Raw genomic sequence first — 27,465 nt, forward strand, 5'->3', positions numbered from 1 at the left:
ATTAAATAGAGGATACGGTAATATGACTTTTCATCATCCATTTTAATTGAAGACAATCGTAGTCGATTGAAATTTTAAGACAAAATGCTTGAGTTGTGAGAGAGAAGAATAGACGTTAATTCAAACGTATTTTGTACGAGACTGATTTTTTTTATTAAATAATTAGATATATGTGTAATTTTATGGATGGGATGGTATTAATGTATTAATAACAATATATATGCTTCTTTTTTATTACAGTATTATTATCAGTCGTACCGTCTCCTGTAACCACAATAACATTTATATTACATCATATATAACCTCAATACGCTTTAATGCGTTACACACATACACACACTTAACATTATATATAATATTGTACATACATTCACGCTTATTATAATATTACAGTATTCTCTCTTCTAAAAAAAAGATATTGTTTCTCGTAATTACAATTGACTATGTTGTCGTATATATAATCGAATACATCATTGATGAAGCGTCAACGAAAGCACGAAGCTCTTTATTATTTTTATTGTAGCACACTGTAGAAAGTCTATTATCTTATCTTCGCTGCCTTTTTCACACGATCGGTGAAATAGATTTTAGAGAAGCATTGTGTTTTCTCATTCATTATCATATTTAAAAACGACGTTGCATTAATATCTCTTATAGAGTACATTCATAAAGTCTCATATCTATATATATATCTATATACGTTCTTATCAATAAAAATGAGGGATTGCACATTAAATTACCTTTAAACTTTTATTACAATAAATCTTATCGACTATATTCCTTTTGATGCATATGGTTCTTTTTGAAGAAATTTACTGATCGCTTTGCGCGTCGTTCGATATATTTTTTTGTTGTCTCTTTTTTTGCACACATATAATACATAGTATTACCCTGTATGGTACTCGATATATTCCGATAGATGCATTTCGTCAAAACAAACAAGGGACAGTATAGTCTGATACTCTGTGTAACATAAAAGCGATATCGATTATATAGCGAGAGACGCGGGATTTGTTCGAGAGACATTTATCTATCTAATACTTAATCTCTCTCGATGTCGGCAACATGTAAGTTGTATGTGTATTAGTAATATACCATTCACACACATGTACGATGCATAAAGCACGTTGTAATGAACACATTGAACAAGCTTTATCTAGACATCCATTCCGATAATAATCTTTTGTGTATTTTTCGTATAATTTCGTCTCGTCACACACGAAAATAAGTACAGTAAACAATTTAAAATTGACCAACGACCTGTATAAGATTTTAACTCGCATACGTGACAAAATTATCTTCTAAGATCTAAGATAAATTGATAATAAGATAAAAACGACAGTATTTTTGAAAAATCTTTTTTATTTTCGTCACAGGCTTCTATATATATACTAGACTGCTGACAGCGATGTGACAGGTGAAGTCAGGACAACCATTTACAATTGAGTAGAATATAACCAGGCTGTCAATCAATATTTGTTTTTGAAGGGAAAGTTGCAATATTAATATAAAGGTTTTGTATATATTTAATATAAAAGTTATATTAAATATTTCCCTTCAAAAATAAATATTGATTGACAGCCTGATTCTATTCTGTTCAATAAATGGCTGCCTGTCACATCGCTGTTAGCAGTCTAGATATAATATAGAAATCTGTGGTTTTCCTTCAAATAGTGAAGGAAATTATGCGGCTTTTATTTGAAAAATACACAATATAGGTAATATTCTTTTCTCTATCTAGAGTAGGCATGTATAATATTACATTTTTAAAGCAGATATGAGGAAAAATAAATCGGTATCGCGAAAGATCTGAACAATTTAAGATCCGAAATTCAAATTGTTCGAAAATTAGCGAACAAAATTTTAAGCATTATTTCGGATATAGAAAGCAAAAGAAAAATAATGCATCCGCGCGCGAAAAGAATAGTTCTAATAAAGGTATCGCTTAGTATGATACGATTAATATCGATTTTACACGCGAGATATTGAGACTCGTTGTCGCAGGGACAACAAGAGTTACATACATGCGCGGATATGTATACTTGTTTATGATGTCGATGCCACCTTTCAGTTTCCGTCGTCGAAACGACATTTTAGAACTCGGAATGAGGTCGTCTGGCCAGCCAGTCGGCGATTGCGGAAATTTCGTGCACTCGTTTCTTCAAGCCGCGTAATGCCGGATAATTCTCTAAAGCGGTTGCACCGAAAATGTTCTCAAAGTTTTCCAACGCCACCGTGAACACAAAGTCCGCCCACGTAGTCTGAAAAGCACCACGTGATTGTGTTGCACACAGAAAGCTTTAATTTAACGCATTCATGTTCCAGTTTTTATTTCATTTTATTAGACATTTTAGTGACAGGACATTGAATTGCATGACAAGTAATATTTAACTTTAATACATTCTGTCTACTAAATCCTAGAATTAATTTAATATTTAATAAAAAATAGAGATTTTTTTTTGTGTGTGAAACAACAAAATTGTTACTTGAGAAATTTGAGATTCTCTTTACCGTAGAGCCGACCGCGTAACCACCGTTCTCGGCGACCGTTTGTTCGAATTTATTCAGGTAAAACGGTATCGTTTCCTTCAGTAGTTTCGCCTTCTTCTCCTCCTTCTTAAAGAGATCCTCCTCCGTACGATATTGAAAAATGACTGAAAAACAGATCATGCGCAAGCTTTGATGACTTTCTCTCTTTCTGTCTCTCATATGACAAATTATATTGTTAAAACCACGATTAAAACATAACATATCTATATCTCCGCGAATTCCGTATAATGCGTAAAAGCCGCTCATTGATCTAAATGCTAACTCAAACGAAGAAGATAACGTGCCAATCCGTGACGGAATGCTACAATGTCTCATTAAGCGTTTAATCGATCCCGCAATATTATTGTGTTGTATTACATTGACGATGAGATTCGATGCGATATACGTATATGTGCGCGTCAGATTTCACGAGGAGCTTTTCCAGGACGATAGCGCTCGCTCGATTATACAGTGACCTCGGCTTGGAAATAGGTCACGCGGGAGACGCGTGTCTTTCAGAGGAGCGAAAAGCGGAACAACTTTCGCGCCCGTCAGAGTTTTCCGAGATTTATAGCATGGACCGCGCGCGCGTCGCGCATATTTTTTTTTTTTTCCTCTCCCTATCTCGAGGTCTTTCTCGAGGAGGATTCCATTTTCGACGTCGGGAAATTGGAACAAGACGGAAAGCTCGGGCATCATCGACAACGTTTATTGATCGATGCTCGCGCGAACTTGCCCGATGAAACTGAAATTGCATAGCGAGAGATGTAAAACTTTCGTCATTGACGATCCTTCGGGAAAAACGGGACGCCTGAGGCAAATTCGTAACCGAAAAGAAAGTATCGATTCGCTACCGGGTGAAACGTTGACATCGTAAGCAATTTTTCGTATCGAAATCGTCGTATCGAACACTACATCGGTATCACTTACATTGTTTCAGATCTCCAAGAGTATCGACGAGCACGTCGCAGAGCATCGATTCCCACTCGTCTTTGCCGGCAAGATTATGCTCACGGGCCAGGTAACGTGCCACGGCGTTACTTTGCGCTATCGGCTTACCGTTGATTTCCAGAACTGGCAGCATCCCGTAAGGCATCGCTGAGAACAAGAGAAAGCAATCGACTGATCGTGCTTAACAACAATAAGTTCACATTTGCCAATGAAGGAGAGAGAGATAGAACAATTTGTCTTCGCTCAAGATATCGATTACGATGTTATTGTACACATGTCTGATTAATTGTAGGTGTAAATTACGATCAGTTGTGTAAGAATTAATTCTTGATATATTAAGCACAAATCGAATATCTTCTTTTTTACCATACTTGAAATTTTTATTTAATTTGAATTTAATTAATCAATAATAAATGATAAAAGTAGAGGATTCAACGCATCTTACAATTGAAGTGAGATTTTGATTCGCATTTAAACATATTTATATATTGCGCGTGAACAAATTGTATTTGCACATATCGCTATTAATTTAACCGACATTAAATTTTTTTGCATTAAACTATTTTTTTACACTTACATTTTTTAAGCTCAGGCCAGCAATCGTTGGTGATTCTCTCGTCAATATAATCGATGCCCGCGTAAGCGAATATGTAGCGAATATGCTCGGCACGACCTCGTGCATTAAAGTAGATCAATTTGTACCTCGGCTGCTCCTCAGCCATCTTCCTCGATCGCGATCTGAAAACTTTCCAAGGTATCGAAAAAGTTTTATATGCAATTTCGAGGCTAACCGCTGTTATTTGCCTATTTTGAGGCTACAAGAAATAATCTTGTTATTGTCAGACAAGGATAATAAATCCTGCATAATGCGGCAACATCCTAGTCGGCAAATTTGATTTTGATATTGAGTATTTGGACGATGAAACTCGAGCAGGGAAATAGTGGCATGATCCGTTTTTCGTATGTCGTTCCTCGAAATACGATTATTCTTCTCGAACGGGCGATTGGCGATTATCAGACCGTACGATTAATTAATTCTATCATATTAAAAATATGTGTAATAATATATTTTATAATTTGTTTTATTATTAAGAGAAAAGACTTTTGTAAAGACGGGACGAATCGATCGGCGCTCGTTTCTTGGGGCATACCTATATTACATATTTATTTTTACAGATGTGAAACCCTCCCATTTTGGGTACACCTTGACGTCGGTGGGAGGGCTTGGTACCCGAAAGGAATTTATCCTGAAGGAGAAGCCAAGTACCCAAACGGTTTTTTATGAGACGCGTTTTATTGATATCCCCTTTTGCATTTCTCATTAACGCTCTTTTTCTGGTGTCGATCTGCGAAACGGGATATTAATTCGTTTATTCGCAAAAAGTCGAGATTTATCAGAAAATAAATTAAACATCTGATTTCCGAAAACGAATTCTTTGTTTTTTTCAATCAATTTAAATTTCGGGAGTGCCGTATAAAGTATCGCGCGTCTGTTTTTATCGTACCGCGGACGGTTTGTCTCGTCTTAATTATAGTTCGGGAGTGTCGTGAAAAGCATCGCGCATCGGTTAATTAAATTGGGAGTGCCGTGAAAAATATCGCGCGTCGCTTAATTAGTTCGGGAGTGCCGTGAAAAGTGTCGCGCGTTCATTTTCAGCATGTCGCGGACGATACGTGCAATTACATTATTAACATTAACATTTGTACCGTATTTTCGCGAGAGAGTACAGTGCCTGACGTATCCTGAAGAACAACCTGTGAGGAAGGGAAGGTTTAGGAGGCATCGGACGACGGCGGAACAACTTTGGGGTGAGTATGATTTATTATTTATATATTATCGTTTATTAATCGCGTGTACATGCGGCTATTTCCGCATATTTTATTTGGCTCGTTTATTTTGGATGATTTAAACATGATTTCAAAAAAGAGACTTTTATATATGATCTTCTATAAAAGCGAATACTTGAAAAAATTTTTTTCTTTTGAAAATTATTAAATAATTATTCCATTAAATATCTGCTTATTATTGTACCCATCGAATTTTCTATTTTCTAATTAACAATCTCATAATTTGTTCAATATAAATTATTTTGAGCGCAATTATAATTTGAATTTTATATTTGTATGTTACAGATCAACATAGAGTCTGCATAATTAACTCCGCTGCTGCGCATCGACCGGTGAGTGAAACTTTTATTTTATGATAAAAAAAAACACCAAATACATAGAAGCATGTGTTTTAATTTCTTGTTTTTTTGAACTTTTATATTGCATAAAAGTTTGGATATTTTTTTATGTATTTGACGTATATTTTTTATCCTTTTTTTAAATATACTATTTTGTTGTAGTACCTTTTTGAAATTTTTAAATTAAGCTTCTAAATAATATATAAAATTTTCAACCGAGCGCAATCGGAATCTGTGATTTTTCTCACTTTTTTTGTAATTTCAAAGATAAAAATAATTTTCCTAAAAAGTTAGTTTCACAGTTGCAATACTATATTTCATTACAGTCGTATTGCCAGTTTTCATTCGAAAACTTGATCGTACCAAAACGAAAACGCTCGTATCTTTGTGGGTGATCTATACGATAATTCGCGATCATTTATAAATCTCTCTCGGTCGTTCCGTGAGATGCTATGATCTATTTGGAGTATCTTCACCGCAGGTGGTCGACTTGTTTCGCAAGAATAACGCGAGGGTTGCGTGATTACACGCGTGAACGGAGCTAGTTTTATCAAGTTTCGAGGATCGGAGTTCATCCGAAATGTAGATAAGCCAAAACATAACTGGCAAACGCGAGCGTAGAGTATAGCTGGATACTATTCCGAGCTTTCTTGAAAATCGCAGAATTCTGTACTCCACACATACATACACGTGTCTACACGCATATACGCATATACGCATATAGTATCTAAGCGTTATTAACCCGCATTACATGTGGATATATTTCGCGTACCAGTTATATATGTTATCATCTCTAAAAAAATTCGATGAATTTCAATTATTAACAGAATCAATTTATTAACAGAATTTTTTAATTCACTTTAACGCGATAGTAACAGCAGATACGGCAAATCAAAATTGAGGCATAATTATATAATGTGATATTTCCCGAGTTTAATTCAATTTCAAAATGAGACTACATAATTCATTTTACATGTAAGTCAAGCGGAGGCCTGGCTTAAGATGAGGCGCTAAGCAAACCGCGGTTTTGCGTGTTAACAAACTCGAAATGAGAAAACTTTATAAGTTTGCCGGTCAAACAAATAAGCAACGACGATGTACTCGTGGTATATATTTCCGTTGGGAAATCTAGGCGATAATTATTTGGTAGTTCCATTTTAATTGCATCTGTTTGTGCATTGGCAGAAAATGATCGCTCCTAGACGGACGGAAGAAATTTATAAAATTTATTTCTGAGATTATATTTCTGAATGAAAAATTGCAGATTGCGTGGATTATTATATAATAATAAAATAATTCTATTTGATGAAGCGCAGATATTGAATCTACTTTGGAAAGTGCGTTTTCTCGCGGTTCAGAAACTATCCGATCTGATAACTTTTGATTATATAACTGAAAGGCCGCTCGAGAGCGATTGGAAAAGATTTTATTTCTTTCGCACGCGTAAATCATTTATATGACCATAAAGGAAGAATCTCGAGAGAGAGATCATGTGAGAAATTTTATTTTATATTTGTAACATTAAAAATTATAAAGATTTTTTATCAAAACATTGAATGTTTAGATGGCAGGCTTTGATATATTGTAGAATTTTTCCGTTTCTCGATATTTATTATATTTCCGTTTTCATTGATCAAATTTAATCTTCTAATAACAAGAGAGTTTCGCAAAGAGCGGATCTCTCTCTAATTAACAGTCGAGACTGTTTCGGTGTTGGGGATACATATATATACATAGACGACATTTATTGATTATTGCTCGGAAAATATACTTGGTGCCCGATGGTTTCTCCGATAGAGAAGTATGTGACGGACAATATTGCTGCATGAGATATACAACATGCCAATTGCAACGGATGCAATTCACTGTGTTAATTCGTCAGGTGCATTAAATATGTACGAATCAAGCGAATGTAAACTATAGATATCGCGGATCAAATCTTATATTCCATCCCGTATGCATCTGATTCCCCATCTTCAATCTATATACATTTGTTCTTTCTTTTTCCTTTTTTTAAATTATAGATACATGATATATCACAAATTAGTTTTTTATTGAAAAAAATATATAAGAATGTGTCTGTAACAAAAATATTTTTATATGATTTTTAATGTACTTTTAACTGTTTCTTGCATTTATTATCGTGACGGATGGCGAATGTTGTAAAGTCGCATTGTTCAACCTGTTGAGGTAAATTTGATTGAAATCGAATGAGTGTTTCTATTATATCTTTGTACTATTGCGCGATTACGTTATCCAGATTTAACCGAAATTGTCGACTGTTTAACATGATTACGTGCACAGGCGGACACCGAGTCGAATGTCAGCGTAGATTGTGCCAATAACTGGACTCTGCTAATCAAATTTGACGGTAAAATCGATGTCTCGTACCTGCGAAAGCATTTATTCAGCGCGTATGGGCGGACAACTGGAAGATATAAGGTATAAGGGGTGAAAGAGTATTAATGTTGACACTGCGAATCCTCAGCACAAAACCTGTTCTCTCCTTGTCTCACGGAATAAGGATTCGCAATGCTAAAAGTTTGCCTCCGCCACTTCTGGTGGCAGATTCATTAGTCATTTCGTGCCATCTTCAACACAAATATTCGAGTTTTGGATGAAAGCGAGATTATGAAAAGCCCTCCGCAAAGCATATGCCTTGTTATCTCGAGAATATCGATTTGACACGATATCCTTATTTTTTTTTACGATAAGCCTTATTTAAAAGATCTTTTTAATGAGACAATTATATATTGTTGAAAAATTTATCACGATATATTTGATAAAAACATAGGACTATTTATTTTTGCGAATTGAAATTTCTATGATACTTTTAGCGTATTATTTTATACATTCAATATTTATATGGTAGATAAGACACACCATACTAAATAAAAAAACCTTAGTAAACATAGGTCGAAAGCTCAATTGTTTCTGAGATATAAACATTTTTGTATGTTAGTATGTTTTGTATGTTATGTTTTTCATAATTGACTTACTGGCTTCTACGTGTCGTACGCGATGTTTATCTCATTATTTATAAACCGCGTTTTTAATGTCCTCATTCAATTTCCATACATACTTCATAACAGAAAGTTTCACCGGCAATCAGTCAGTTGTCATCAACCGGCGCTTGCGGATCTTTGCGATTTGGTGATTACACAGTTACAAAATGTTTACTAAGATCTTTTTACTCAGTATGGTGTGTCATATCTATAAATATTGAATGGTTTTTTTGAACACCCTGTATATATTCTCTTGATTAATAAATTAATCCTTTCTAATTGTGTTCGAACACATTAATCACATAATTGTTGATGGCATTCTCTTTTTATTTATATTTTACGATTAAACAACGTATAACTCGTTATTTTTCTGAAGAACTTCTTAAGTAGATTAAAGCCGTATCGTCTTTCGTTTTTCTTTCGCTCTCGAGCGGAACGTTATTATAAGTCTTTCCGATATTACGCCAATTTTCCTCGAGAAAAAATAAATCTTAATTTTGTGTGTGTTGAAATATCTCTTATTAAATCAACCAGGACTTCAGAACCCCCTGGATTCGTCGGATATGCATTTTCCTCTCTTTGTATATCGCATAATATTAGTATCGTCGAAAATGATGGGGACATTATTGGTTTTCATATTTCTGAAAGACATCGTGTATTGTTGAGTGAATCATGCTACGTAATATTTCTCATTCTCTTCCAGATGCAATCTGTGTGATAACGTGATAAAATACGAAACGTGTTCGTGAATTGTAATCCTTGCGGAAATGGAAAGTACAGTTGACGCGAAAACAGAGATATTTTGGTACTTGGTATATTTCGGCGAAGCAAGATTCTCTTGATATGGAGATCGCTAGTCTACTTGGCGCGATGCCACATTCGATATAGAGGATTTTATAAGGATCGGGCAAAAAAATATAGTGAAGACGGGTAAAGACATTAAATATGACCTCCTTTTTCTTCCCCCTTTTTCATGGTTATCGTATAACTTTTTCTTTTTTGATTCTTATTGTATCGAAATAAAGGCAACTTTACCAATATACTTTTCTACCTCAGAAAACCCATTATTCTTAAAATTGAAACTTGAAATTCGAGGACTTGAAATAAAAGTAATGAGTAAACGTTTTATTAATAAAAACGCTTTTTATATACACAAGAATTGAACGTTTAAACATCGGATTAAAAATGGATTAAGAGAAATAAAAGATAATATGCGATATGTACATACAATCAGAAGCATTAATTCCGGTGAACCAACATTTACAAAAAGATTTTAAAATATACGATTTACCGATTCTTTTTATTTCTTCACAAAATAAATAGTTAAATTATATTATTTTTTATATAGTTTCTCAAATATTGCAGAACAAGAGAGAGAGGGAGAGAGAGATATTTGAGTTAAAGGGATGAATAAAAGAGACGATATTAATGCTTCTGATTATATATGTAAAAAAGGATTGCATATAAAAGAGATATGCTATAACTCTGTCACTGGATTTAGGCCGATCTGAAAAGTTGATGTTCTATACGAAGAGATGGGAAAATGATGCATGATAAATTTATGAACTTATTGATCCGTAAAACTAAATGGAATTTAAATGGAATTGGATTTAAGAGATATATAAAAAAGAGATGACATGAATCTAATGCTCAGGTCACAATAATATAATATTAGGTGTGTTAGTAACGATGATACAACCACGATAATTTCTCATGTAAAAATAAATCGAAAACGAAATTAGAAAAAAATTTTTTTTTTTTATAGGACACTTTGTTTTCGAGGAAGTTGATTTTGAACATGCATTCTCAGTTGCTATATCATCGTGTTATTTTTATGAAGGCCGATAAGCAAAAGAACTGCATAGATTAGATTGAAAATAAAACATATGTTGCCAATATTTACAAATATAGAAATTAAGTAGAGATATCAGTCTGTACAGAGATATCAAATTGATTCTTAGACAAGTACAAGTGTATTCGACGAATAGCCAAGATCGATTTTCTCGAGAGACTGAAGTCTCGTATAAAAAAATTTCTTTCTACACTTTTGATTTATTTTTGCACGAGAAATCACCTCATTCACGATTTTACCGTGTTTGTTACTATCGTATATAATCACACTTATATACAGGATATCATAAAACCATTGAATGTTCCTTTCAGCAGATTTTTCTGGTCAATTTAAAGATGATCTTTCCTTAGCAAAAATGTCGAGGCATCGTCAATAATTCCTGAGTTATAAGCGATTGCAGAAGAAGGACTTCTCGCAAACTAAACTTTGTAGAGTGTTGAAAGGTTAACAAAATTATATTCTTCAGTTAATTAGAAATGAAGTTTACTTTGCTTAGTTCGAAAGATATTCGATGAAAAAAATGGGAAATTTGCACAAAATTACGATCTTCTTTGACATTTTCTCTAAGGAAAAATCAAATTTAGATTGCCGGAGAATATATGCTAAGGACAGATTTCAGGATACTCTATATATATTAATCATTTATATATCTGCTTAGTTAATTAATGCCTTTTATATATTTATACCCGCGTCGAACGTAGCTTTACCACACATTTTGCATATTTCGCGCTTTGAGGCGAACGTGTAATTTCGCAATTGATAGTTGAACAAAAAATCATTTGCATTACCGCGTTATCAATCTTAGCGGCGGCGTCTATGAACAGATATATGCGGGCAAGGATTATATTGTAATCACTCGACTCATGACGCGACGATTTATCGCATCGGCGAATCTCCGACTCACCCCGCACACCCTCGTAAAAATCTCTCTCACTAACCCCGGATAAAAGCACTCGATGCGCCGACACGGAACTAAGTCAAGTCGCACCGAATAGGATACGGCGCGGCACAGCAGGAGGACCACCGGTTTCCTTCGACACTACTCGCGCTCTGCTTCGTACTTGGGTACCGCGCTGCCGAGTTTCAGGCTCCGACGAGCACGATGCGCAACCTCAGAAAATTTATACCACCCGCCAGATTCCGCCCTCTCAGACCGTACGGGGTGGCCCGAAACTCAACCGTGCGAAACTCATTCGCGCACATTTTTCACGTTCGGAAAGGAGTGAATTTTTACGCGAGAAATGTCACTTTTACGGGAGAATTGTTCGATAAAAGCGTTAGTCAATTAAAAATTAATATTTTAAACAATTTTTACGAGTCTAAAAAAATATAAACTATTAGTTATATAGTTGATATTTCAAGGATAGCAAGGGTTAGTATGGACGATGATAGTTCCCGGCCCTGATTCAGTGAAACTTGTTACTTTATAGTCAGACACGCTTGTTGAGGAATGCAAATGAGATTCGTGATACAAACATGACATAATTTTCTATACTCGAATACTCACATCGAAGGAGGAAGAGATAAATATACGATAACAAATTATATATGTGTGCTCTACAAAAAAATATATCTCTAAATTTATATATAACGTCTATTTTAAATGATAAAAATTATTGTTTTATAAAATGCGGGAGAGAGACAGGTAAAAATTATATTTTAATGTCGCGGAATATCGTTAATCTTTTCGCATAATTTATTCGCGGAGCAATTTTGGTTAGCAACGAATTTTTATATTGTATTCTATACATTATATACGATGTGAACAGTTATGTGAACAGGGGAAGACGACTATACTTTAAATGTTATGTCGTGCTTGGGTCAATTAATTGGTCCGACCAAGCTAGTTAGTTTCATTACGTTATCTCCATCTTCGTGAGTTTCACACAATAGATGCCTCTTCCAATATCGGGGCCACTAGGTCTGCTCGTGTAAGAGAAGCTCTTTTTATTGTGTAACATGAAAAAACGGTTAAAATAAAAAACCCTCAATGTCGAGGCCAGATACCGATAACATTTTCCGCATACACGTTATTATATGTATAAATTACATACAATGACACTATAATGACAAAATGAGCAATGAAATATTATATTATCTTACAATGTGACTCAACAAACTGATTAAATACTTTGAAAATTTTGAAAATTATTTAGATTTATGTAGTTTTTTCGAATACTTTCTTTTTTTTTATAACACACGAAAGAGAGAAAAGAAAAAAAACAATAAAAATTTTTTTTATATATCTGCTTTTTTGCTTCCTCTGCTTTTTATTATATTAAAAAAATGTAGGAGATTTTCAAGATATATTTGTGATTATAATGTCAAAGAATTGTATGGAATTGATTTATCTAAAGGATAATGCATTATTATTAAATTTTGGTTATTACATACATTGTAAAGATAGTTACGTTGTTCTTATCTGTTTTTTTATTTACGTTTCTACAATATACAAAGTTACAATTGTAATTGCAATTTTATATTACGATATAATGCTAGAATTTGCGCGTGTTTGATTTTGATATAATCTTTCTCTTTAATATAAATACGAAAGGGATGACATACAATTTTATAATTTTAGGAAAATAGAGGCACAAGAAAAATTTTGAAAAAAAATTATTACATTGACATAGAATAAAATGCGCGTTTATATTTCTGTCGCGTGGATTACGCGAATCCGGCGTTTTCACAGAGTCATAATCGGCGGCATCGTTAATAGGTCGCCGTAAAGTGGCAAAGAATTGTCGGTCACCGTAAGTGCCGCGTGCCCTGATGAATCCGGCAGAGCCTCTAAAATGCGTCTGCCAACGCTCACGAGTTATTTTGTTATCGCGGCACGAACCAAATGACGGAGCTTAGTGCAAGGTTAGCCGGCGATGAGCGAAGGCGGCGATCCTGTCCGCGCGTTTTCCACGGCCGTAGGCGTAGCAGTTTAAGGACACGGTTACGTATTTTAACGTAAGTGTATCGAAACGATCGATCGCTCCCTGGGCGACCGTGAGCGACCGCGCGAAGCTGTTTTCCGCTCTCGCGATATATATATATATTTTTTTTTTTTCATTTAAATCAATGCAAATTAATGAAAAAACGCTAACATTTTTATGAACTCTACAATATTTACAAGTAAAAAATATCCCAATTATTCGTGAAAACGGCCGAACCGTTAAGATTTTTTTTTCTCTATATCTCGAAGACTTAAATTAAGTTTTAAACGAAAAATTCAATTACCGCCGGCATTAGTGTTATCCAAAGCGTACCACGTGGAAGTAGCACGGTTGGATTTACGCTTCTTTGTGTGTTGTGTATATATATATATATATGTGTGTATGTGCGTTCGTACGCGCACATACAGAAACGAGACCCCGCGATTCGTCACTCTCGCAGTATTTTACGACTCCAAACTATATATATATATATTGCTCGCGGAAATTTTTCGCGGGAAATTGTACGAGCCGAATAGCGTGCGTGGAATTTATACGGCGTGTATGACAAGGAAGATAACGTTAATGACTCTCGTTAATGACTTTAGAAATTTTGGAAACATCTAGAATGTCTCGAAAGAGAGGAGAGAGCTTTGGCTCGGATTTTACATTCATCGAGAAATATTAAGAATTTACCTTTCCTTGATAATTGATAAACTTAAAATAAATAAACTTAAACTTTAAATATCACAAAACTTTGAAATTAATAAAATTTACATGATGAATTTAGATGAACAATAATTAGCGTCGTTTAATCGCGTTTCAAAACTCTTCTACTCTCGCTTGTAAGATGAACTTTTGCCGGCTATTATCCTGATGGATTTGACACGACTCGCTGAAAACGAACGTAAATTGCAACTTCACCAAACATCCATCACCGTGACAACCTAGTGATATTTTTCTCACGCGCAAAACTGATTTAAATCTCCCTCACAATGACAAGAAATTAAATTACTGCCCGTGTAAATTAGCAATATGGTATCTCGGAGATATAAAATGCTTTATTGATTACTTCGACATACATTCTTAATTAAAAACACGGAATTCTATTGAAAATCAAACATTTTATTTTCAATTAATTGCGAAACGATAAATCAAAGGAGACCAATTACTTCTTTTAAACTCAGTTTTAATATTGTTTATAATTTTCCATTCTTCAATTAATTGAAGTCGAAAAATTCAAGATTTGCTCTCGTTATGCACATACTCATAATCAACTGCTTTATCAGGACGCGCCTGAAGCACTTAATTAAAATCTTTATGACTGCATTTTTATCGACAATTCTCGTGTGCGATATGCGTGTGTAATCACGCGAATATTTTTTAAATAACGCGATAACGCTTTATGTACTAGTCAGTAATTCCTCATTGTTGCTTGTATCTGTGATTTTACATCTAACGAAAAATAGGGAAACGCATATACGACGCATATATACACGTAATAAATAATAATCGCTTAATTTAAGAATAAATCACAGATTTATTATTATTGGATGTTTACACCAGTCAATAATAATCGTTAAATAGTTTTGCATACATAATGACAATAATATGTTTGCTAACAACTTAGGTTTGAGAAAAATCTTTTTTTTTTAATACTTTATTAAAATATACGTTGCCTGAAGCAATGTAAATTCTTGATTATAATTGTAGATTTTCGGAGTTTATTATCGTTCTTGTGAAATTTATGCGAAATTAGCAAGGTTGATCAAAGAATCCCGAAGCCCGACGTTGGTTATATATACATAAACGCACAGCGAAATAAATTGATAAGATTAATTGTGATCGACACGCCAACGCAGCTCGCAACGATTTCAAAGAATATCAAGAGCACGGAGTCAATGTAAACTATAGCTTGGTTTACAAAATTACATCGTATATTTGTATATAATATATATCGTATATAATATATCGATATATAATTGAAAAATTTTAATAGATAAATTAAAAATTATTGAAATATTCTTTTTAATTTGTGAGCGTTTATGCTGTCGATTGATTAAAATTACACAATAGTATTGCACAATAGCGTTACATCGAAGTTATAGATTAGATTACGCCGATACGAGATGAATGCAACTCGGAATATCCTTGGAGAGCAGTTTTGGAAACAAGGCAAATTTTGCCGCAATCCCTTTGGCCGATCTTAGGGCATTTCACCGGTCGATCGACGGAAGGGACACGGGGCAGAGGACGAGGGATAAGTAGGATAAATTGAGAAGATTAATCACAATCTCCACGTAGCTCGGGTTGCACTATTGTCCGACGAACTCGCGTCCACCCTCCTGAACTTCGAAACTGGGTTGCATAACGGTTTGTGTGCCAAAGCTATGTACGCTGTTACGCCAGCTAGTTAGCCTGGAATCGCAGCCACGGCAGCATCGAAATGCAAGCGTTGAACAGAGAAAATGCGCATTAATCCGATTCGCTTGCACGTGACGAGGCACTAGCGCGTGCATAGCGGTTAATGTATCGTACAGGAAAAAACTGTCGGAACGATGTATATCAGAGAAGCACGAACGATTGAAGAATTCATCGAGCGAATGTCGGTCGATTCTCTTTCATTCGTTTTTCATTCGCCCGTCGAGGAGTTCCGTGCGAATTGCGATCGTTACAGCTAATTTCAAAACTGATCAGATCAATCGAACAGTCACAGATCGATCGAACATCATCGCGATTTCTATATTTCTTTCCTTTTTTCATAATTCACGGATTTGCATGGCAAACGCGGAAAAAGGAACGCGATGGATCGGCGAGTAGAATAAATAAGTCCTGCGATTATCCTCCGCTGCGCTATTTTCGGTTGCAAAAAATTTCGGTTTGCGAGACGCCGACGATGGTAACTTGACGATTAATTTTCGTCAACGAAACGTTGTACAAATTTCGCTATCGCTGGAAAATCGCTGCTCTAAGCGTGTCTCGTCGCCGCCGTTCATTCATATTCGTCCGTCGGAAGAAACTCGCGGTGCAAATTATAATAGATTAACGGTGTGTAGATAAACCACGGTGTGTAGATACCGAGCCTTAATGAACGACACGATTAAAACTTTGCTGAGCACGATACAATTCCGCCACCCCCTTTCGGCAAATGGTACCGCCATCCCTTAACTACCCCGAGAATGGTGTTGATGCGTAATTAAGCACTACACCGGCCCTTGTTACGAGAATGTCACAGCTTGCATATCATCGTTAGCTCGGTCGCCAACATATCCCGGACTCTTTTTCCTGTGTATACTTCGAAACAGCGATTCCAAATTATTTCAAATTATAATATGGTCGCAAAGCATTTTTAACATGAGAATATATAAAAAAGTATTAATTAAATATCTTTAAAAATTGGAATAATTATATTAATAAAATTCTTATTACGTGTTTCGTGTAAATATTTTTTGTATTGCAGGCCATAATACCTTTTCACATAAATGGCACTTGGGAGATTAGTTTAAAGGTTTTATAATCGAAATAAAACAGAAAAGATCATTGATGTTCATAAAAAAAAAAATTGATTTCTTTGAATTTGTTTTGCGCATAACAATAAAAAACTGTAAGTACTTTTTTTGTAAACTACACAGCTTTCTCTCCCTCTTTTATAGAATATGATATTTACTAAAATTAATTAATTTATATATATTTATTTAAAAATGTTGATTGGGCACATCATCTTGGAGTATAATTTTAGATCCAAACGCATAAACATATTACTAAATTACAGAAGAGTTATGGTGTTAATATTGGTATTTGTAATATAAGAAATGTGATAAAGACGCTAAAAGCTGTATAAACAAAGATACAATTTCCCCACGATATAGGAGATATCATTATTATACGATCGCGAACACTTGTATCATCAGATGATTCTGTCATACGTCATCAGTTTGGATAGGTGAGCAAAGAAACTCGTCGAGCGAGACGAGCTGCGCAACAGATATTTGTAAATAATCGCCTGGAACGAGCCCATTACCGGCTATCCGATTAAAATTGATCGCTCCTCGACTTTCCTCATACTGGCCTCTCAAGACTTAAACGCTTCGATTCGATCGAGCACAGCCGATCGCTCGATTTCCGTCCATTGCCGAGACCACTTGATGCGAATCAAAAAACGCTTAAACTTACTTTAGCGTTGCCTTCACCGATGGTCCACTCATGAATCGATCGATTCGCATCTATTGCTTAAATTGACACCAATCAACACGCGACGTTTTTTCATCAAACTTTCATTTGACTACGAGTAACGGCTTTGACGTTTGTTATAAATTGCACGCGCGCGAAAATGATTTGTGCGAATTATTATTCCGGATAACAGCGGTATCACGATTGGAAGAGCATATATGATACAATCGTCAGGACGATCGTGGGGTCAGAGCTGTTGGGATGGGAAGACCGCGAAGCGAAACCACGTGGCAACGCGCGGTTGACAGTCGCTGCGTGATGTTCGGCACACAATGAAAAATAAAGATACCTCAGCGTCTCGATATATCGATAATTACAGCAAATGTGATCAAAATTCGACATTGTTACGTTATTATATAATTAATTGTTTAATTACATAATTAATGTTTAAATAATATTGTTTAACGTAAATATTAAATAATATTATTTTGCATAATTAAAACGAAACAGTAATTTCTATCAGTGACTTTGGCCAAAAAAATATGACACATGTCTAACTTTATTATACATCAATGACTCAATTTCTGTGAGATTACATTAATTATAATTATATATGAATGGTCAAAGTATTTTTGTCTTCGTAAAATCACTCATGCTATACGTAATCGTGACAATTATGCGCGAGAAAATGAACTTTCTTGAAATTATAATTATATAATGTTCATGTTATCGCGCGCGTCATCATGATTCACACGAGAATGAATGTCAGGTTGATAATTATATTCTCATAGAAAGTATAGCCAAAATGTCTCATAATAATAGCACTAACTTTTTGTCGAGTGAACTATTCTTAACCGCACTTATTACTAACTCTTTGTTATCATGTTTGCGTTTTGCCCTGGTTTTGTTGAAAGCAATATTTCACGACCTTGCTAAAAATCGCATTTGCGTTGCACAGTTCTTATACGGGTCGGTTTTATAATTCAGCATTCGACGAGCTGTCAATATTTTTTTCTTATACTGCCAATTATACAATTATTACGCAATGTCATAGAATATTAAAATGAAAACAAAAACATCTACGCTATCATTAATTGGCGCACCGTATCTTTTTTTTACATTTTAAACGCGATTTTCAATTCACACTTATTGATCGCAATACGTTTTCGCGGTTTTGATATAATCGCTAATCGCGAAAAAATTCTTTTCTGTTTCTTCATGCGGAATATCCTGTAGTAAATTTATGTGTATCTGTTATCACGGTGATAACATACAACATGATGAGAAAATTATATAAGGTTAGAAGATATCGATTGTTTAAGATTCTAATTAGATTCGTGCAATTATTAATTATCAAGAGATGTGCTTTACATTGACTACTTCTATTCATACATATTAATATTGCATTAAGAACTTATGAAATTGATAACTCATGAAATTGATCAACTGTTTGAAAAACATCGGAAAATTCTACATTTATCGTAGTATATATAATCCTTATACATATATCTAATCTTTTACGAGCATATATATAGATTCGATTGATATGCAATCAAAAGTCATATGAAGGATATTTTTATAGAAAAGATTAAATTAAATTGTTTGACAACATAAATAAAGTGAAATAAATGAAGAGGATTTTTTTTGAATGTCAGATTGTGTACATCAATCCCGTGCCAGTGCGTTACCGCGCTATATCCTCAAATCGATACCGTTGATTAACGAGTTGAGTCCGTGATTACGGGAAGATTCGTGTATTCTCCTATAAATGAACGAACACTTTTGACGCGGTAGTGTATCAAACAAAAGAGCGATCCAATGTTGGAACCCAAACTCGGGTGTTTCCCGCAGCCTGATTTTTTTGCAGTATGTTCGGCAGTTTTCCGTCGTAAACATCCTATTCAGCGTCCATTCCATCCGTCTGATTGAAAATACTGCGATGCCATGGTGGAAAAAAAATTGGAACGTACGAGAAGTAATCGATCGGACGTTCCGAGATACACTGTGCTCGCGGCCAGATGCTCCAAGATGGTTTTGTTTATCGGCGATATATTGGCCGTAGAAATATCGTGGTAGCAATATTGAGTCGATGCTGCAATCACATCGCGTACAAGCACGTGCCTTCTTTGCGGGAATATTATCTTATATATCTAGATACTATATGTAACCTTCATAATCTTAAAATTTGATCCTTTATCACAATTTTATTATAATCGAGAATATATTACGATAAAGAAAGAGAGAGAGAGAGAAAGATTTTGTTTTTACTACGTTTATTAGCTGTCAGTTATTAGAGAGATATTTGTGTATACAAACGATGATTAATTTTTGCATAATCTTCATCAATTTCAGAGAAACCAGCGATTTCTTGGATACGCCTTTTAATGATGCGTAAACAGGATAAATAACAATGAAATTAATAGCAACTCGCAATTGCGTCATTTCAATATTTGTCGAAATCGTGCGCGGAGAGAAGATTCTATCGGCCGTGAAAACCTTCATAATCTTAAAATTTGATCCTTTATCACAATTTTATTATAATCGAGAATATATTACGACAAAGAAAGAGAGAGAGAGAAAGATTTTGTTTTTACTACGTTTATTAGCTGTCAGTTATTAGAGAGATATTTGTGTATACAAACGATGATTAATTTTTGCATAATCTTCATCAATTTCAGAGAAACCAGCGATTTCTTGGATACGCCTTTTAATGATGCGTAAACAGGATAAATAACAATGAAATTAATAGCAACTCGCAATTGCGTCATTTCAATATTTGTCGAAATCGTGCGCGGAGAGAAGATTCTATCGGCCGTGAATAATCCTGAAACATCGAAACCACAAGGCGTGAAAATGCGATCGATTTGCACATATTGTGGCTGCACACGCCTTCGTCGAGCTAACGATTTTTTTTATGCAAGAATTGCATAATATACGATAAATCTTATGCGAACATCTAATTTTATGTCGAGTGGGATGGAATGACGAAATCGCGAAGAGGTGTGTCCGCGGAAACTGGCCTGTAACTTGCTTCGTATAGTAGGTGAGGTTCTCCCGTTTTTATCAGTTATAATACGATCAATTACACAATATATCTGGATCTATTGCATAAATTTCAAAACTTATTATACCGCAGCAGTTGATAAAAAAATTACGAAGGTAACGAGATAGAGATGAGTGATAAATTACTGTTTAATTATTATTTGTGTCTGTGGTTCGCTCGCATTGGTTTTTTCCATTCTTGACGTAGAAATTTAAAAGTTAGATCACAGAAGATTCATTTTAATCAGTAATCATTTACTTATTAAACACAGAAAATACACAATAAATTCTCTTGTTAATTGAGAATCTTGTTATTTCTGGTCAACCAAATATAATATTGAGAAAATGAGAGAGAGAAAGAGAGATTCGCAGACTCGAGAAAAACTATTTTTCTTCTATATATATGCCTAGAGTTCGATCGATCCGTGATTCTTGAAACGATGGCAACTGCATCTAAACCGAGAAATCGAACTTCGTGTCTGTATGCGATTTTTATCGAAAGCCATCCGTGACGCAAGTGCAATGAGATTTGTTTGTTTGACATGCGTTAGTAAATACAATTTGCCATTCGCTATCGGAAAGAATTGGAATTTAAATGCAGAACAACGAAACTGGAGAACAAGCCTTGATGGTAGATTGATATCTCTTTCTCATTAACAACAAAATTGCGCTGCGATTTCTCTCTCTCTCTCTCTCTCGACATTATTAATTTTAATTGATAGTACACGTCATCGCGTACATACACGTAACGGAGCGGAAGATATCCATGTGGTTCATTCGTTTCTGTATATCCGGTTACATGGCGTGATATAAATTTGGAATATCTCGATAGAGAGATTTTCGGGAAAAACGAGGAGAAAGGGGAAAATTTTATTCACGCATAATTTCATATAACGCGTCCAATCGACGATGATTTCGATTTCTGATACGTTATATGAATGTTCGTGTTGTTTGTTGTAATCTGTGTGGACAGAGATTTCCTTATCTTGTACCTAGCTTCGCGAATCTGAGAAGCTTCTTCGACGCTGAAGCGCCCTGAGCAGGTTCTTCCCGAGTAGATAAGTTCGGGAAAAACTAATAAATCAGAGACTAATCAGTTTGTATTATTTTGGATTTATTAGACAGTAACTGACCAAGGATAGAATACAGAATTTAGATAAAATCTTATTTAGATGACTAACTACTAATCAATACACATAAGTAATTTTATTTTTTAATAAATGATCCTGTTGACGAAGCGTGTTCTGAACTAAAAATAGCCAGAAACTAATCAGGGTAAACGGCAGTTTGACAATAATTACCAAATGATAATTAGTTTATGCTTGATCAAAATTCGAAGTATTCTGGTTATTATTTTCTGGTCAATAATCAACCAAGAATTAAACAAACCGTTTAGTAAATATAAATAATCTATATTTAGACAAATCCACAATATTCTGGCTATTATTTCTGATCACGCATTAGCCAGGAATTAATAAGAACAATTGCTGATCCACGTAAATCCATAGCAATATCCTGATTGTTATTCTTCAGATATGATATAATGAAAAATGAATATATTCATAAATAATAAAGCTACGAGCGATTAGTTAAACTCAATAATTTGAGTCAATAATTTGAATAAATTGCGATCTTTAGGTTTCCCTAAAGATCGCAGTTTATTGCTTTCCTCGTCGCGAATCTCTTTTCAAGCTTCTTCACGGAAAGGCTGATGGGCGCTTGTAAGAATTATCGATCGGCTATTTACCGAGATGACAATCAAACGCTAACCGGCTATCGTCTCTCGGCTTTGACGTTCGCATCCTCGTGTCGCGAATCACGTTTTCACGATACACGATTCTTACCCTTGACGGGCTACTTGATGAATTATTGATGTTGCATTTGAATTCATTTGAATGCGATGGCACGAAATGGCCGAGGAATCCGCGGTTTTACGAGAGAGCGACGGCCTGATTGGAAGTCGGGACCAAGCTTTAAAGTGTTCGTAAGGGACGGTGGCAAGTAAAATGATTAATGACTGCGGAGGTATTTATGTAAATCTGATTTTTATAGAAAACAAATAGAAAAGCGGGGCTAAAATATGTTTTATCGTTCAGATAAAATGTAGATAATAACACGCGCATATTTTTGATGGTGAAATAGAAATTTGCAGTCCTCAAAAGTGTTAATTATTTAGATAGTTATTAAACAATGATGAATGCAGTTTATCAATACGCTTGGAAGCTTTTTTTCTTGTATTTTAATTATATCACGTTTTTATTTATTTATTTTATTATAAATCATAAAAACTGAATCGATTGTTTCATCGCTAATACCGCCAAGAATCGATGCGAATCATATTTGCTTTCAGTATTCTATTTCTTCTTTAATATTATAGACTATATTTATATTTATTGTATATATATATATATATATATATATACAATAAATATAAATATAGTCTATAATATTAAAGAAGAAATAGAATACTGAAAGCAAATATGATTCGCATCGATTCTTGGCGGTATTAGCGATGAAACAATCGATTCAGTTTTTTCAGAGCAAGTAGATTCCGTGTACTATCGAGTGAACCAGTCGAGTGTGACCGCATTGACATTTTCAAGGATTTCCTAAAGGAGGACGAACTAAAGGAGTAGAAACGAGGATTAGATTAGGTCACGTGGAACAACTACCACGCTAAAAATAAGAAAATGATCCTCCCGATTATTGATTTGTAAGATGAAGAGCTCTATTCTAGAGATGACGATTGGCCAACAAGAAATGCAAAAGATGCTCTTCAGATTGTTTCTAAGGGAATATCTGTCCTTTCTTGCTCACTATCTGTTATATATGGATATTTTATGCATCTAGACAAATTTATCATACTTTCTAATGGGTCTTACTAATGGGAACAATTAACGTTAATGTTTGACAAAACGTGGTGTAACGCCAAGAAGAAACTACTATGTTAGGTAGATATCGCGAAGCACGTGTCAATTAGAATGCTCGGTGATTAATTACGTCAGATCGGAAAATTCTCTTGTGAAATCTTCATCGTAGATACATGGAATAAATTTGTTCCGTGATTTACTCTCTCGAGACTACATCCGATCGATATCTCGATAGGGATCCTCCCATTTTCGTTGAATTTTCAGCCAATTTTGCATATTCTGTACTCGAAAATAGGTGACGTCGTTAACACATCCTGATCGTATCTTGAAAAATTCTACTCTATATGAAATTTATATAATTGAGAATGTTCCGCGAATGCGGTAGTTATATACGCGTGTGCATATTTAAGGCTCTTCTACGCGTGCGGCGTGGAGGTTGCAATACGTTTCCTAGATTCAGCAAAAAAGCCTTCCTATAAAGGATCGCGCGTCTTTGTTTTCAAACGACGACATTGAGTTTAATGTGCGAAAATGTAAATGTATCCGTACTTTATTGCACTACTATTCCTGATTTTTTTATACAGTCTAAATTTTTTTATTCGCGTCTTACGCCGTGATTTGTAATGTTACGATAGATCGAAATAATTGCTGACTCTGATTGTGAGCGGTTTCGAGCTCTTGTATTATAATTTTGTAAGGAAATCATCGAATTAAAAAAAAAAGAGATTAATGGAAAATAATTTATTCTATAATAACTTAATTAATGTTACAAAAAATAAACCATTATTTAATTCGTAAAATTAATAATCGTTTAAAAAAATCGTTTCATAAAAAAATTATAAATTTGTACACGGAAAAAAAAATTTTCGCTACCATAGCTAATCATGGTTTGCAAAATAAATTTCTAAACTGCAGCAAAACGGTTTGCTGTTGCACCTAATAAATAAGTATCACAGCTAAGATGTTCGCTGTCCATATGTTATGACTGAAATCTAGTTACCACACGTAGCTTTTAGCTACAGCAGCTAATTTTTTTTTTCCGTGTAATTTTTGAAGTTGAGTATGTATTTTCTTCTTTATTTGCTTAAATTTTGTTATGATAGAGTCAGATGTTATCCTGACGACATTACTGAAATAACTCATTCTTTTTAATTCTGTTTCTAGCATTTGTGTTAAAAAAACTGCTGTCACATATTCTATCTGAAACAAATTATATTTGCCATTTATTATATTAATTAATATTTTTGCAATTTATTAATGAAATGCTACGAATATCCATCTCCGTTTGATGGAATCTTTTAATATATGCTGGGGCGAAGTTAATTGCTGTTCCATATTTGCTATATAAGACGTTCTCTCATATTGCAGCTATCTAAATCCGCTAATAAATTACAATTTACTTATCTGGTTGTTAATTGCTTTTTTTTTGCAAGAGGCTAAGTCTAAAATGCTGTTGTTAAACGAATTGATAATCAGAAGCTACCATACTTTATCATCATAAATTATGCACGTAAATCTGGATCAAATCTTCGATTCACAAGTACAGGTAACAATTAACGTTATCTTTGTCGAGCATTATTTATTGTGGCTTTCAAAATACATTTTTATCTTTAATTGTATGTAGGTCTCAGAAATGTTCTGAGACCTTTCTTTTGAGATACGCAAATAAGTTTTTATTAGGTAACGGTACACATAATTATTTTATGATAAAAATAAGGCATCAATTTGCAATTTACATAAATAAATAAATAAAACGAATTAAAAGATAAAAAAATAAATTATATAGAAGTCTTTAAATATAGTTAACCTCGATCTGATTTTATTTTTACCGGCAATATATTAATATTTTTATGGAATCTGTGGCCTTACTGACAATTGCGAATTTTGTTTGCTTATAAAACATTAATCCAATATAGATTCATTTATTGTTAAAGTATAGTAGTTTATTTATTAAAATCAAAAGAGCATGAAGAAAATTGATATTTTTTTATTAATAGATAATATAATTGATAAATATGATTTATTGATGAGATATATTCGTAAGTCAAAGACATGTCATGAAGGAAAGAAAAACCGTTTAATAGATAATAAACAATAATAGATGAAAAAGACATTAAAGTGACGCTCGCAAAAAAGCTTTCTGTGCTAATATGCTTGAAACTTTGTACACGAACTATTGGTATCTTTGACCACGAAAGCAAATAGAAGAATACATTAGGGTACAAAATCGCTATTCATCTAGCAAGATGAAAAAAATATTGCAGCTTTAATTAAAAAGAATATTTTATTATAATAAAAAAATAATTTAATAATAGATTTTTTTAAATATCTGCAATTAATTTTTTAGATATTTTATTAAAATATTGAATTGCTCTCCTTTCTTATTAGAATGATAAAAATAATTTCCTGAAGATATCAGATAAACGATGGCGAGAACAAGAGCAATGTTATACAGGTTGTTACGCTGCGCCGATTTGATGCGGATTACGAAGTTCAGAATCCGAAACTCTACATCATTAAATGATCGCAAGATTACTCGAACACGCCGCGTTCCTCGCATTCGAACTGTTAAGGACCATAGTCACCGCGATTAGTGCACTTGAACTCGACCTGATAAAAAGCTGCCGCCTTGAGCTACCGTAGCTCTTACGTCCTTGCGGTCAGAGCCGATTCATAAATTCGCGGAAGTCCCCAAGCGAATTCCTCTCTCGACACACGCGGCGTCTTTGTCTACATGGAGCAATTATTCGCATCATTATTTTACTCGGTCGAATTATACGGATTTGATACGCTCTCGATACGCACCATAATACTATTGTTACTTAATACTTTTAAGTAGTTTCGCGTGTCGTCTTTGTATTCTCTTGTAATCGCTCTCTGGCAGCTGATTAGGTACAGACATTTTATGCAATTATTCCAATTGTTTCACAAGAGAGAGAGAGAGAGAGAGAGAGAGAGAGAGAGAGAGAGAGAGAGTTCCAAAGATATTGCCGCGCGAGAAATTCATTAACGCAACATTGTTGAGCCGATAATTCAAGTAAGGAGCAGAAGTCATTGATAGTGTCAATTAAATCATTTTGGCATTATTTATGATGGCACCGTATTGATATATTAGTATCGCGCACGCATGCATAATACCAGCCAATTTAAATTTGGTTTGCTATCGTCGCTTATGTAACTTTGCTTTTATCGATCTAATTGATCCATTAAAGTAAGATTTTATTTCAAAAGTGTCGTCGCTTTTTCTCTTTTTAATCATAAATAATCATAAATTTGGACATTGATTGAAATTTAAATGATTGTGATATCATCAGTTTACATTATATTAAGAGATTTGGTGAAATGAAGGATGAAGTACCTTCTGAAAAAATTTTAAAATATTAATCATAATTCAGTAATTATATAATGTAAAATATAAATAAAAAAAACTTTCAACATGCACTTGTTTCGCGATTTTAATTTGGTTCTGCTTTTATTCCGAAATAGATAACCCGTTAATCTGTATGTGTTGCGAAATTTATGGCTCATGACGAATGCTTTTTGCAATCAACGTTACGATTCACATATCTTGCATCAAGAAATATTTTATAACAAAATATCAAAAGATCTGTTTTATGTGAAATTTAAAAATATATTTCTTTTCAATTTCCTTATTATTTAAGGAATTCGCGTCAAGATACATTCGAGCCCCTAATGATGAAACAAGTCACGAGCACAAAGCGAGAGCATTAAGTGTCGACATACGCGCGTGATGACATTTCGATAAAGAAAAATAAAGAATCTGGATTCCTACGACGGCCGTGACATTATGTGCTAATATTATCCGCCGTTCTTCGAATTTTTCTTCTTTTCCTTTCCACGCAAATGGAGGATCTCGTTCATTTTCCTCCATCTCGCAAAACCGACGCTTGGGCATTCCTTCTCGAAAAGACCGCTCTT

General features: G+C 34.3%; 2 protein-coding genes across 9 annotated transcripts in view; one reads left to right on the forward strand and one right to left on the reverse strand.

The window, feature by feature from the left end:
* Positions 1 to 219: 219 nt before the first annotated feature.
* On the reverse strand, positions 220 to 11,589 carry LOC115242081 (glutathione S-transferase-like). Of its 7 annotated transcripts, XM_029818132.1 has the most exons (5): positions 11,312 to 11,589; positions 4,058 to 4,225; positions 3,460 to 3,627; positions 2,512 to 2,654; positions 220 to 2,261 (listed from the first exon to the last, which is right to left on the reverse strand). In XM_029818132.1, the coding sequence occupies exons 2-5, from the start codon at positions 4,200 to 4,202 to the stop codon at positions 2,094 to 2,096; spliced, it is 624 nt and encodes a 207-aa protein (XP_029673992.1). In that variant the 5' UTR covers positions 4,203 to 4,225; positions 11,312 to 11,589; the 3' UTR covers positions 220 to 2,093. The 7 variants fall into 7 exon arrangements, with proteins under 7 accessions (XP_029673992.1, XP_029673987.1, XP_029673988.1 ...); XM_029818127.1 differs by lacking the exon at positions 220 to 2,261 and having other exon boundaries at positions 2,323 to 2,654; positions 4,058 to 4,218; positions 11,428 to 11,589; XM_029818128.1 differs by lacking the exon at positions 220 to 2,261 and having other exon boundaries at positions 2,323 to 2,654; positions 11,428 to 11,589.
* Positions 4,939 to 27,465, forward strand: part of LOC115242077 (carcinine transporter-like) — a 43,655-nt gene continuing 21,128 nt past the window's right edge. Inside the window, exons 1-2 of one of the 2 annotated variants that reach the window (XM_029818113.1) lie at positions 4,939 to 5,289; positions 5,614 to 5,660. In XM_029818113.1, coding sequence (XP_029673973.1) covers positions 5,139 to 5,289; positions 5,614 to 5,660 — 198 coding nt within the window. In that variant the 5' untranslated portion in view covers positions 4,939 to 5,138. Of the gene's footprint in view, positions 5,290 to 5,613; positions 5,661 to 13,380; positions 13,482 to 27,465 lie in introns of those variants that run through there. The other variant, XM_029818116.1, reaches the window with a different exon arrangement.

Source organism: Formica exsecta, unplaced genomic scaffold (assembly GCF_003651465.1).
Source record: "Formica exsecta isolate Colony F162 unplaced genomic scaffold, ASM365146v1 scaffold562, whole genome shotgun sequence".
NCBI classification, from domain to species: Eukaryota; Metazoa; Arthropoda; class Insecta; order Hymenoptera; family Formicidae; genus Formica; species Formica exsecta.

Coding starts and splice junctions, on each gene's coding strand:
- LOC115242081 (XM_029818127.1), bottom strand. CDS start 4,202: ATGGCTGAGGAGCAGCCGAGGTACAAATTGATCTACTTTAATGCACGA. Junction 3,628..4,057: donor CTGGCCTGAGCTTAAAAAAT/GTAAGTGTAAAA, acceptor TCTTGTTCTCAG/CGATGCCTTACGGGATGCTG. Junction 2,655..3,459: donor TCTTGGAGATCTGAAACAAT/GTAAGTGATACC, acceptor TCTGTTTTTCAG/TCATTTTTCAATATCGTACG.